Source organism: Peromyscus californicus, unplaced genomic scaffold (assembly GCF_007827085.1).
Source record: "Peromyscus californicus insignis strain IS unplaced genomic scaffold, ASM782708v3 Scaffold_9__1_contigs__length_137607984, whole genome shotgun sequence".
NCBI lineage: Eukaryota > Metazoa > Chordata > Mammalia > Rodentia > Cricetidae > Peromyscus > Peromyscus californicus.
In genome coordinates this window covers 3962480-3976657 of record NW_026294617.1, presented here as the reverse complement: position 1 = coordinate 3976657, position 14178 = coordinate 3962480, and the positions used below count along the sequence as shown (strand labels likewise).

At 36.4% G+C, this 14178-nt stretch overlaps 1 protein-coding gene across 5 annotated transcripts in view; it reads left to right on the top strand.

Moving 5' to 3' along the window:
• Positions 1-14178, top strand: part of Naaladl2 (N-acetylated alpha-linked acidic dipeptidase like 2) — a 1340311-nt gene that overhangs the window by 1279918 nt on the left and 46215 nt on the right. For all 5 annotated transcript variants that reach the window (XM_052732134.1, XM_052732135.1, XM_052732131.1 and 2 more), the window contains one exon: positions 5455-5653. In XM_052732134.1, the coding sequence (XP_052588094.1) occupies positions 5455-5653 (199 nt within the window). The remainder of the gene's footprint in view (positions 1-5454; positions 5654-14178) is intronic.

Sequence of the window (14178 nt, the reverse complement as noted above, 5' to 3'; positions counted from 1 at the left end):
CATAGGTTAGGCTTCCATTTAGAATTGCTAGATCTCGGGGCTGGAGAGATGGCTCAGAGGTTAAGAGCACTGACTGCTCTTCCAGAGGTCCTGAGTTCAATTCCCAGCAACCACATGGTGGCTCACAACCATCTGAAATGAGATCTGGTGCCCTCTTCTGGCGGGCAGTCATACATGCTGTATTCATAATAAATAAATAAATCTTTTTTTTAAAAAAAAGAAATTTTATAAAAAAAAAAAAAGAATTGCTAGATCTCAATATACCTCTCAATCCACAATACAACACTGCTTAGGAGCCACACACTAGTTAGGAAAGGATGCTGTAGGGTAATAGTGGTCTAGATTTGCAGGAGACTCCCTGAGTGAGGAGAGTTTGTCTTCTACAGTGCAGCTGCAGCGACACATCAATATTTCTGTTTAAGGTAGAAAACATCCTTGACATGATTTAGTATATAGAAAGTGCCAGAACTTTCAAAAATCATTTGGCATAATCTGTTTTTAAATAATCCCAAAATATGTCTCCAAAATTTTTCTTCCTTTTGGTAAATGATCCACAAAGGCATCAGTGGCCCTTACATACGATGATTTCACATGACATTGACACTGCATGTTTATGAGTATTATGTTCATTTCTAACTAAGTCATACATTATTATAACTATTAATCTTATTTGCCTTTACCTATTTCCTAGCATTGACATATGAATGTCATAATAATTACTTCTTAAGAACTTCCTAAGTCCATGAATTTTACGTTGAGATGCATGGAAAATGCAAGAGTCTTCCATTCAAAATGTAGAAGAACTTAAAACATCTGGAATACATAATTTTAGTAGGCAGTTTTAAATATTATGTACTATATCAAGCAACATTTAAAACAAATTAGTATTTTCTACAGAGCTCTAAAAATGTATTATTGGTTGGCTTTTCACCAGAGGTAAAGACATGACCATCATTTTTAAAGGTTGATCTTGCATTCCTTTACACCCACATCAATCCTTTTCTTTCTTCACAGAGGTTGATGAGGCCAGCCCTCGGTGAGGACACATGGCTTCAGACACAGACATCCCAGAATGAACTGAGATTTCTTAATGTGTAAACAGGGAGTACTGTGACACTGGGGGACAGAGATCTGGAAAGTATTTGGGAGAAAATCTTTGAGGTTAAACTCAGAAAACTGTGAAAATACTGTTGTTTTTCTCTCTCTCAAAAATAAGTTGGAGATAGCTTATTTAATTTGTCTATTCTAGTAAAAGCAATTGATTTATAGTGGTCTACACATTTAGAAAATTAATTGACTGTTTTCCTTAAGGGTGGTCAAGGACAGACATTAAGTAATTTACTCCAGACCACATTTGTAGTAATTATGTAGATACCACTGTTATCTTTTTATTGAGATCAAATCATTGGTTTGTAGATCTCATGGATATAGCTTTAAGGTAATCTTAACCTTTTTTCTGAGAAGTCTTTTGTTTCTGGGCATAGTTTTTCATCAAATGGAAATATTATCTTTTAAAGGTGAACTGATAATAGGTTCCAGCAGTTTTGCATTCTCTGACATTCCAGGCCTTAAGTGAAATTTAAAGTGTTTATAGAAGATCTGTGGGTGAATATTTTGATTTAATGTTAAATAACTTAACTGATTACTACCTTAAAATAATTTCTTCTTTTTTATGTTTCTATTTTTTCAGGTAAATCGTTTAAATCTAGAAAGTAAAGAAAATAGTATCATAGGTGACTGTTACATACCAAATATCTCCCTGAATGATTTTGTAAACATTGTGTAATGAATCAATATATTTCAAAGAAGACATTATCTTATAACTCAACATTCAATTGTTGTTTTCTTTTCTTTAAAATGATTATGGTAGAATAGCTATTACCCCAGTAGCCAGATATATAGAGAAAAATACATTGTATTTTCCTTTATGAGTTTCTTTTCAACTGAGAAACAGACACAAAGAGATAAAAATGATACCAATGTTTGGATTCTGTGATATTACTAGGTAATGTAGTGGTTCCTTCATTAATTGACACATCTGGTGTAATTTTAGGTACCATGAAAATTGCTATAACTAAGTAGACAAATGTCTTTCTGTGATACAGCTAACTGTATCTCATTCAGATCCAAAAAACATGAAGGGTTACTTCACCTGGGATCAACAAAATTTCAAAGAGAGATAGGGGAGTTTCTTTCTGTGACTATTTGAAAGGTAATAACAAGCTCTAATTGATTGTCAGGGAGATGGCTGCTAAGATTCCTTGAAGCATAATTTATGCCTTGGAAAGATTGGGTGAGCATTACAAGTGGAGCTGCTTCTCAATCCCTGACCTCCGACTCCGGAAGTAATGGCTGCTGTGTGTCAGGCAGGTTGCCACTTTTTTTTTTTTTCTGGAACTAAGTAGTCCCGAAAGCTGTCAGTTCTCAGGAGTACCATAAAAGATAAATTCGTTTAAAGCTAAATAAGAGAGAATGGTACAGTTTGTCTCACTTGATTCTGTAGTAATATCTTCAATTCTGCAGTGGATGGTAGATCAGAACAGATATTTCTTTCTTAAGTGGAAGAATCTCAAAGATGTTGAACTTATTTTATTCTTTGCTCACTCTTTCAGTTTCAGTGAATTCTAATATACTTTATCCATCTCCTTTATTCTTTGTGCAAAAATAATCTGAGTTTTTTATTCATTAGCTTTGGTGAATAATCACACTTTAAGAGAAAGCATGTCTTTCTAAAATTCCACTAAGTTATTTGGAACTAAACGAATAAAATGTTATCCTCATGATCTGTTGGGTAATCAAGCACAACAATTAATCAATGTGAAATGCACAGTGAAACAGAAAGTGCCCAAACACGGTGACTCTGGCAGTTGAATGGACCACATCATTATTTGTGAGAAAGGATCTAAAAATTATCTTCAGCTTCATATTTCTTCTGTACAAACCTTAACAACATCTGTAAACATACAATACTTAAAATTTTATGTTTTGTTCAGATTCTTCTTTTAAGCCAGTCTGTAAACGTTTTCACACACTTTATACAATGAATTATATGTTTTAATTTTTTTAAATGTAGGCCAGTGTGATGGCTCAGCAGGTTAAGGCACTTGTTACCAAGCCTGATGCCTTGAGTTGTGTTCCCAAAGTTCACAGGTTGAAGGAGAGAACTGATTTCTACAACTTGTCCTAAACACACATTCATTAAATGGAACAAAAATGTATTATTTGACCATTTTATATATGCTTATAGTTTAATAGCATTCACTCCCATTCCCTCTCTTGTTCTTTCCCCCCTCTATCTGAGGGGGAAAAGACACAGAAATGGGAGGATTTGTCACATTATCTCTGTCACATGATTCTAGTTTGCCTTGGACATTTTATGAACAGGCCTTATTGAATCCACTCTGTTCATTTAGCATTTACTGAGTGTACACATTCAACTACACTCTAAAATTCATGATAGTAACAGTTAGTGATTTTGTGAGTCATATTTTGTGAATTAGCTCTATCTCTCTCATAAATTATCATCATACCACATTATTTTTATAGGACTTCTTAAATTTTAAATGAGCAGAGTAAGTGTACTAGCACATGAAGGAAATTCCTGGACTCTACAATGAAAGGAAATGCACAGAAAGTTTGTAATTATACAGATACCAGGTGTCTGAGGAGCTGACCATCTTGGACTTCCACAGGAGAATTTTTTTGTGGTTATTTTCTTCTGCCCAAGACTCCCCACAATGAAAACCTTAGAAGGATGCTGCATCTGCCACCCTCAGTGCCACACTCCTGTGACAGAAACCTAGACTGTATGTCTATGTTCCTGAAACAATTTGACTTGAAGTAACTCTGCACTGATATGTTGATTTTGTTGGAATTAGTTGTCTCAAGTCACTTAAGAATGATAGTAGCCATTGTCCTATAATAATTATGGAGTATATAGAAGATGATCATTGAAACTTCTCTCGTAAAAGTCTAACAGATATGTTTTCAAACATGGTTTCAAATAACATCTGCTTACTTGGAGGGAAGTGCTTGGTCATTTGATCATCAATGAAAGAGCTATGCAGTAAGTAATGTTATTATACTTATTTGACACTTAAGGTTTTAGACGATCAGGCGTGCTACAAATATCACACAGATACTTGGGGGTGAGAACATGACACCAGACTCTGGTAGGCTTGTCCAAAGGTCCAAATCAACTGTAGTTCTAGACATGACTTTTCTCTTGGACAAAGGGTGGACCTGTGGATGCTTTGCTAACACTATTAATAAGCTGCCCAACAAGTGAAAAAATAAACAAAAAAACTGTTATCTGAGAAACAAACAAAATAAATGTAGCAGCATATGTAATGATTTCTGGTATATTGTAAAGTCAAAAATACATTTCAAATATGCATTATGAAAAACTTCTATTGAAAAAAAATAGAGCCACAAGGCATGTAATACCATATAGTGACATATTTTACATCTAATTATAAGAAGAGATATTCTTTCCTTTTCATTCTTTTATGTTTTTTTTTAAATCTATTGCTTTTGATGGTGTCTGATGTGGCCTTGGTTGATTCATATTCTCTATGTAACCAAGAATGACCTTGAGGGGCTGGAGAGATGGCTCAGCAGTTAAGAGCACTGACTGTTCTTCCAAAGGTCCTGAGTTCAATCCCAGCAACCACATGGTGGCTCACAACCAACTGTAATGAGATCTGGTGCCCTCTTCTGGCCTGCAGGAATACATGCAGGCAGAATACTGTATCCATAATAAATAAATAAATAAATAAATAAATAAATAAATAAATAAATAAATAAATAAAAGAACATTTAAAAAAAAAAGAATGACCTTGAGTTCAAGATACTTCTGCCTCTATCTCCCAAATGCTGGCAAAGCAGGCATGCATCACCATGCATGTATCTTTTACTTGTTTTTCTTCAAATGCAGGAATACTGTATTGAGCAAGGACTGTTGAGCCAGCAAGATCAAGGTTCCAATTCAACCCTGTTACTTGCTTGATGATTTGTGACCTAATTAATTTGTGAGCCTTAATTAATCTCATCTTGTGTAAAATAAACAAGGCTTAGAAATTTTTAAATGATGTAACTAAAACACTTGGTGATTATTTAATAAAATAATTGTGTATGAAGCTTAATTCAGTGATTGTAATATAGTAATACCCATCATCAGTACTGACCTTCTGTCATGAGTGAGTAGCCATTCACTTAATGTAAAAGAATATAAACACAAGTTTGGACAATATGTTTGGTAGAAAAATATGTTATTAGAATTTAACTGAAGCATATAAACCTTGGTTTGGAGAGGCAACTGACAGAACTATTGATGATAGGCCACTCTCTCATCAGGGGTCTATCTGATTTATAAAAGAGAATCAAGATGGAAATATGTCTGCTTGGCTCCTGTGATGAAATGTCCCCTAAGATGGCCTCATTTCTCTTCACCAGGTGATGAGCCCAGTGTCCCTCACCTGCTTGACATGGCAGCACACCTGAGGGAAAGTGCTGAACTCTTCCAGTCAGATGAGATGCGTCCTGCTAATGACCCACAGGAGAGAGCTCCCAGCCGTGTCCGAATGCTGAATGACATCCTTCAAGACCTGGAGAAGAACTTCCTGGTTGAGCAAGTGCCACCAGGTTTTTATAGGTAGGAAATATACCTCCACATTTATGTCTTTCCCTCAAAACCTTAACTTCACTTCCTGAATATGTTAAAGACTATAACACTAATTCAAAGAAACTTCACTTTAATATATTTAAGAAGAGTACGCCGAAGTGACAGCACTCAATCATGACTTGAATGGAAAAGTGGGGAGAGGATAGGAGAAGCGTTAGAGAGAAAAGAAAGGTGATAGATTTGATCCAAACAAATTATAAGCATATGTAAATAATCTATTTTAAAAATAAAACAATAAAATAGTTATAGATCAAATATGGAGATGAAAATCATCAGCCAAAGCAAACCTCAAGTGAATAAATACAGAATGAAGGACACATGACAAAATTTCTCATATTGATATCAATACTGGAAAATCAAGTGCAGCTAAAACTTCAATGGGGAGAAATATGCTTTCTTGAGTGCCAAGGGATAGGCCCAGCAGCTTTTTCCTAATAAGAACATGTCTAGAATGTTGAACTTAATTCTACTGGCTATAATTTATGACTGTATTGAATACATTTAATATTCTGGTACCATGCAGCTTCAGTGGATCTTGAAATAACTGAGAGAGCACAGGCAGTTTACTTGGAGAGTCACAAGAACACTCCTGAGAACATGCAGACTGGTTTTTTTGAGAGACAGCAGTAGAACTTGGGCTGCATGCCAAAAACATGTGGGATATAATGTTTAGGATGTAATCAAAGTAGAAAATAAACAAAAGGGAGATGGAAGTTAAACAACTTTGAATACTTTGAGTATTTTATATAATTTATTCATTCTTTTACTCAGGATAAAATATATACTTTCTGTGTAATACATGCTTTTGTAATGTATATGGCCATGATAATTTAATATATATTCATATGTATATATCTTACATATACATGGCATATTATATGTGTGTATATATATATTATATATATATATATATATATATATGACGCTTGTTAAGTGTTAAATTTATGACCTTTATGAAAAGTTCTTTGCTGAACTGACATACTACCTCACTTCTCCATGGCTTTGCCATTTGTTTACTATCTTGTTTCATGACTAGAATTGCTAGATGTGCCATGTATAAACACCGGTTAAAGCAAGCAATCAATAATTGATACAAAGGTATAGAAGTCTTGGTTACATGTGAGAAAGAGTTTCTAAAATTCCTGCTCCCCAATGACTATGACAGCCTTTACAGCAGTAGACTTCTGTCACTGTACATATTAAAACATGGTTTGTGAGTCTCAAGTCTGTGACTGTTAAGTGAGCATGAAATTTGCATGGTTTGGTAGCAAATTTAGTGACCTGAAAAGAACTTCACTGACCCACATTTTAATATCTGCATCTATTAAATGAGATAGCATATTGGAAACTTTCATAATAAAGGCATTCTTCCACTTTTGGTATTTGATAATTTAGCTTTGTGAGTTTGAAACTGAAATTCACATGTAGATTTAATTTTCATGCAGTTTCTTCTAACTCAATAACTGGATCATGAGACATTAGAGAAATTTGTGTACTATTTATATTTTTTTCAAAATACTTGAATGTAGCCAGAAGTTTTTTCAGGTCCTTTGGAATCTCTTCCACCTGCGTCCCACAGCCACTTGGTCCCAAATAAACACACATAGGTTTATTACTTTTAAACTATGGCAATGGCAAGCTTCTTGCTAGCTAGCTCTTACATCTTAATTTAACCCATTTCTATAAATCTATACTTTGCCACGTGGCTTGTGGCTTACCAATACCTTTACATCTTGCTTCTCCTAGCAGCAGCTCACAGTGTCTCCCTTGCCTCTCCTTTCTCTTCCTTTCTGCCTGTTTGGATTTCCTGCCTGCCTCTAAGCTGCCTTGCCATAGGCCAAATGGCTTTATTTATCAACCAATCAGAGCAACACATATTCACAGCATACAGAAAGACATCCACACACTTGAAGTCATTAAATATGCTCCCTGTATTTTCTAAGCCCCTGAAACTTAGCAGGCACTTCAGGTAAAAAACATTTTCCCTGATGGTATTCTAGTGCAGGGTTAGAAAAAGAAAGAACAAGATGATTAGATAAAAATATAAAGATGGCTCGGGAGGCAGAGCCAGGCGGATCTCTGTGAGTTCGAGGCCAGCCTGGGCTACCAAGTGAGTTCCAGGACAGGCGCAAAGCTACACAGAGAAATCCTGTCTCGAAAAACCAAAAAAAAGAAAAGAAAAAACAGAAAAAAAAATATAAAGATGGTACATGTAAAAAACTACTTGAAGAAAATTCAACCACATTATTGACAGAATTATTTAAAATGTCTCTATCAGATCAGGTAAATCATGTTTGGGAACCCATTTGATAAGGCCTGTTTCTACATGAAGAATACATTCCCTTCTTAATATTCTTGCAGTGTGTAGGTTGCTTACCTATATGATATGCTTTTGCTTACCCTTTCAACAGTATTCATAGACTCAATTTACTTCATCCTGTATTTTGCGAAGAAAACAAGCATTTGTCTGTTACTAATATCAATAAAACTGACTTTCTGCTCTTAATAATTATCACACTGTACCCTGTATCTAAGTAATATAAGTCCAAATGTTATTTCAGTAGTCTAGTTCATATTTAGCATTTTCCATACTTTGACTATAGTTGTTAATGAAATGCATGCTTAACATGACTGTCCTTAGGTTAAATGTTGGGCACATGGCAAAGATTATTTACAGCTTTGAAAGAAACTGTCCTCCAAAGTGGCTGTACCATCTTTCATTTTCAAAAGTAAATAGCATGGTACATCTGTCATCTCTCACCGCACTTACATTTGGTGTTGGTGGCCTGGGAATAAGCTCTGCTGAAGGGTGTACATTGGTATCTAGCTTTTGAATTTTCAATTCCTTGATGGCATTTGTTGCTGACAGTCCTTTGCTATGCCAACTTCTCACTGGTGTATTCTAAAGTGAGATTTCTATTCAGCTCTGTTGCCCAGTTTCAAAACTGAGTTGTTTTACTTCTGGTTAGAGATTGCATGAATCTCAGAAGAGACTTTGAATGTTATACTTTAAAATATTGTTGAGACTGTGATAGACTATGCAACTTTTGAAGTTGGACTAAATGCATTTTGAATTATAGTATTAAAAGCTTATGAGGGCCAGGGAGTATAATGTGGTAGTTTGAATGTAATTGACCCCCATAAGCTCATAAGGAATGGCACTATTGAGAGGTGTAGCTTTGTTAGAGTAGATATGGCCTTTTGGAAGAAGTGTGGCACTGTGGAGGTGGGCTTTGAGGTTTCATATATGCTTACACTATGCCCAATACCTCAGATCACTTCCTATTGCCTATGGGATCAAGATATAGTACCTTCCCCAATCTCAGCTCCTTCTCCAGCACCATGTGTTCCTGCATGTTGCCGTGTCCACCATGATAATAATGGACTAAACCTCTGAAACTGTAAGCCACCCAATCAAATGTTTTTCATTTATAAGCGTTTCCATATGCATAGTGTCTCTTCACAGCAATAGAAACCCTAACTAAGACAACTGGTATCCAAAATATAAAAGAATTCATAAAACTTAGGAGTGTAATGCCCTGTAAAATCAAAATAAAAAAAGCAGATCACATACTATCATCATATAATGGAACAGGATATACAATACCATTCAAAAATGTAGGGAAGGGAGAATAGTGAGGAAATACTGGGCCAAAGCAAGACTGAAAACCAGCTGGGCAAACTTCAAACTCTGCTTTTCCATGTCTGATGTCAAAACACTTTATATTTCCAATTCCTTTCAGCTTTGTTGTCTGCAATATACTTCTTTCTCTTGGGCTAGTTCCACTCCCTGTTAGCAGCTCTCCTTGGCAGGTATTCTATGGCCCTGGCATTTCCAACATCTTGGGATCTCTAAAGCAATCCAGGCTTCACCTTCATAGCATCACACAATGCCCTCTCCTAGGCCTCCATCCAAAGACACCCCTGAAAAAAGCTTAGCCTCAGTGGCTTTTCTTATTTGTTCCTTGACTCTAAGCATGTGGCCAAAGCTGGCAAGTTCTGCTGCTTGCTGGGGCTGGAACATGCCCCCCTTGTTCAATTACATGTTCACCAGCTTTCTGTTTTCCATGGTTTCCTTCATTGCCTAAGCTTGGCTATGCTAGAACTTGTTCTGTAGAATCAGACTGACATCAAACTCAGAAATCTTCCTGCCTCTGCATTCTTAGTGCTGGGATTAAAGGCATGCACTATGAAACCTGGCTTCAAGTTTTTCTTTAATTCCTTTTCACAAGTTGGAAACTTAGCCAGATGGGATCTTGCCCTGAGGTCATGCTTTCCTTTATTCCATTTCTTAATCTATTTATCTCCTTGAACACAGGACTTAACTCCATTCTACTTCCTGGTGCTCCTTTTCTCCCCAAATTATATATTTTGTATTTTTCCTTGCTCACCTTGCTCTTTTTCATTTGGAGCACATTCCCTATAGTGGGGTACCTTGCTCAATCTTGATGCAAGCTGGAGGAGCTTGGTCCTGCCTCAACTTAGTATGCCAGACTTTGTTGACTCCCCAAGGGAGGCCTTATCCTCTCTGAGGAGTGGATGGGGAGTGAGATGGGGGAGGGGAGAGGAAGGAGGTGAGGGAGGGGAAACTGGAATTGTGAATGTAAAATGAAAAAAAATTTAATTAAAAAAATCTTCATTTAGTGTTACCACTAACAACCACACAGCAGAGTCTGTACTAAGCTGTTTTGAGATTTCCTCTGCCAATTGAATTAATATAGAACTCTTCACTTAAGCCTCAGGCAGACTTTTTGGATAAGGGCAAAAAGCAGCCACATTCTTCACCAAGATTTCACAGGAGTGGTCTCTAGGTCACACACTAACACTCTTCTCCTTTGGCTCCTTTTGATCAAGTAACCCACAGTTCATATCACACTCAGCACCACTGTCTTCCATTTTCCGACTAGGAGAGCCTACTAAGCAGGACTTAAAGTGTTGAAATGCTTTTCTTCATAATGCACAGTCCCAAGGTCCATATTCCTTCAAACAAAAGCATGGTCAGGCCTATCTCAGCAATATCTCAGTCCCTGGTACCAATATCTGTCTTAGTTAGGGCTTCTATTTCTGTGAAGAGACACCATGACCAAGGGAGCTCTTATAAAGGGAAACATTCAATTGGAATAGCTTACAGTTTCAGGGGTTTAGTCCATTATCACCATGGTAGAATATGATGGCGTACAGGCAGACATGGTGCTGGAAAAGAAGATCAGACTAGAAAGGGGCTACATCTGGATCCTGCAGGCAACAGGAAGTGGTCTGAGATACTGAGTGTGGCTTGAGTATACACGAGACCTCAAAGTCCACCTCTACATTGACACACTTCCTCCAACAATGCCATACCTACTGCAACAAAGCCACACCTCCCAATAGTGCCATTCCCTCTGAGCTTATGGGGGCCAATTACATTAAAATTACCACACTAGTGTTTTGTCAGATAACTGTTTGGGAAAGATTTCCCCCTAGTGTGCATTTTGTCTCCTTTTCATAACAATATCTTTTGGTGAGCATGAGTTTTTAACATTAATGAAATGTAGCTAATACATTTATCCTTCCTATATTGTGCTACTGTATGGTCTCCAAAATCTGATTATGAAAGCCAATGTTGCCTAGATTTCTTGATCTCCTTATATGAAGAATTCTAAAAATTTTACAGTTTTGTGTTTTAGACTTAGGTATGCTAACCACTTTGAGTACATCTATCTTTGTGAAGTGTAGAAGGTTTGACACCATACTTTTAATTCATTTTTATTTGCACAAAATATCAGTTCTAACAGTTTCTCTAAAGTCTATATTTCTCCATTCAATTGTCTTGGCTACTGTGTTGTACAATATACATTTAATATTTTATTGTGCTGGTACTTTCTAACTTTTTCAGGTAGAATGGCTTTCACAAAATGTAAAAGGCATTGATGTAGGAGGAGCTGACTTTGGATTGTCAAAAGCAGGAAGGGACTTGTGGAGGGCGTTTTGTTTTTCTTGGCTTGGATGTTCTGCAGGAAGCTAAGGGCATCTCTTAACATCAGTTTTGCTTCTCTAAACTAGAAACTCTCTAAGAGATGTAAATAGAATAAAGTTCTCTGAAATGAGGTCAGAGTATGACAAATATATGAACTTTATAACTCTATAAAAGTCACAAAAATGGAAGTAATATTATGGCATTATTCTGTGTCTCTTTGATACTTGCATCTCCACAGTTTTCCCCCCAGCACCACCAAGGGAGAATTATATTTTTATTAAGTGACACAAATTTTGTTTTCCCCCCAGGATTACTGCAGTAATATTGCTTTTTAAATTTTATTTTTAGTCTTTTCTCTTAACAAAAATTTGTCAATTTCTTGTCATGTTGTTAAAGAAATGATAAAGAAACTCTCTAAATAGTGCTATCTTCCAAATCTACCAGTTACTGCAATGACAAAGATGCCTAATGAAAACGTTGCTAGCAATTTTTGTGATTGAGATTTACTACCTTGTGAATTCACCCTTCCTATACTGTTTTTAGCAGATCTCAGGAGGATTCTCAATTCTCTTTCTTGTCCTCAGTTACTGTGCTGTTAAGGGTATGTTCTTGCTACTATGGTGTCTCTATTATTTCCTTTTCCTTTCACCCAACACCAGCCTACATAGTCTTAACAATGAAAGAACACTAACTCTTTCCATGCATTTGATTTTAAATTACTGGATTGCACTTCACTGACAGAAATATCTTCAACTTTTAAACTTTACAAGTAGAAAATCAGAGGGTTTAAAAATGCTCTCCATAGATGCAAATAGCAAAGGCTTTCTGCCACAGAACACCCCAAGGCATTAGTATGAGTTACAGCAGCATGTTCTCAGTCATACATTTAGATAGAATGGCAGCATAAAGTCTCACTGTAGCTTCTCTAAGCATTTAAAGGAATGATAAACTGAAAATGTAAGGAAAGTATCCTAGGTGAGTTTAATTTCAACTTGACACAGCCTGGAGTTATCTGAGAGGAAAGCCTAGATTGGAGAATGCCTAGATAAGATTGGCATATGGGCATTTCTGTGATTCTTAATTACTAATTGATGTAGGAGGGCCCATGCCACAATAGGTGGTACCTAGTCTAGTGCTCTGGGTTGTATAAGAAAGATAGCCAAGCATGATCCAGAGCAGGCCAGCTGATAAACGGCACCCTCCAATTTCTGCTGCACTTCCGTGGCTATGAGTTCCCTGGTCAAAGGTAATGGTTTATGGGATAGCAAGCAGTCCTCCCTTGGGGTCCCTGCTCTGACTTCCTCAAGTTATAGTGGACTGCACCCTGGTTGCTTTTGTTCAGAGTATCACAATAATATAAAGGAAACTGGAGCAAAGTGTTCCTGTTCGGATATGTGTGTGAGAACACACACACACACACACACACACACACACACACACAGACTGCTTTGCCAACTGTGTTTAAACGAAATTTCATCAAAGGATAACAAATTTACTATGATTTTGTGAAGGGGAACTAGAGGTCCTACACTCTATTTGCATTGTTCTTATTTCATTTCAAGATTATGGAAAATTGAGAGGGACACAAGTATGAGCTGGAATCCAATGTTACCTTGTAGGTAGAAATGGTTCTCAAGGAAAGTAAGCATCTGCTGACTCTACTAGATGTAATGAATTATCAAATAAGAGCTATCTTTAAAAGAAATCTAGGTTTTTCAAGGTAGTTAAAGACACTTGCTGCCAAGCCTAACGATCTAAGTTCAATCCTTGGGACCCATGTGTTGAAAGAAGAGAACTGACTTCTGCAAAATGTTCTCAGACTTCCACACATGTATTGTGGTATGTGGTGCTCACACAATATGCCTGCACACTCATAATTATAACACAATTTTTAAATAAATCTGTTGATTTTTACACTATCCTGCTATTTTTACAAAATACATGGTATATACAGCCACATCCTGTTTATATAGACTGTAGGACTATATAGGAAACTACTATAATACAAATTAGAAAAATAAATGAGTATCAAATAATTGCCATATTTGGTAGTTTAAAGAAAGCAGTCCATTTATAAGTTAAGGGATGGTATATATTTGTGCTTGTGCACATGTGTATATTATGAGCTTTATGTTCTCATGAGAAATGTTGCTGCAAGTTCGTAAGAAAAAACTTCTTTTGGAACTAGCCAGAATGGATTTGTAAAAGTTCAGAAGACCATTTCCTGCCAAGCCAAGGCAAGACGATTTTCATGTGCATCCTTGAAAGCAGGAAAATAGCAGTGTAAATGTCAAGATGCTTCTGCCTTGAACCAAGAGTAAACAGAGCAAGCAATCCATTAAAAGTGCTTTTCAAACATGCAAGTTCCCCAACTTTTCTGTGGAAAAACTTTAGTTCTCATTTCTATCTAGTCAAGGAAGGAATGACATTACGCAGAATGATGTAAAATTCACTTTTCAGATACCCACGCTCATGCTGAAGCTGCACAGTCATGATAAATACTTGATTTTGAGAATTTCAAGAGCTTTATAATGTATAG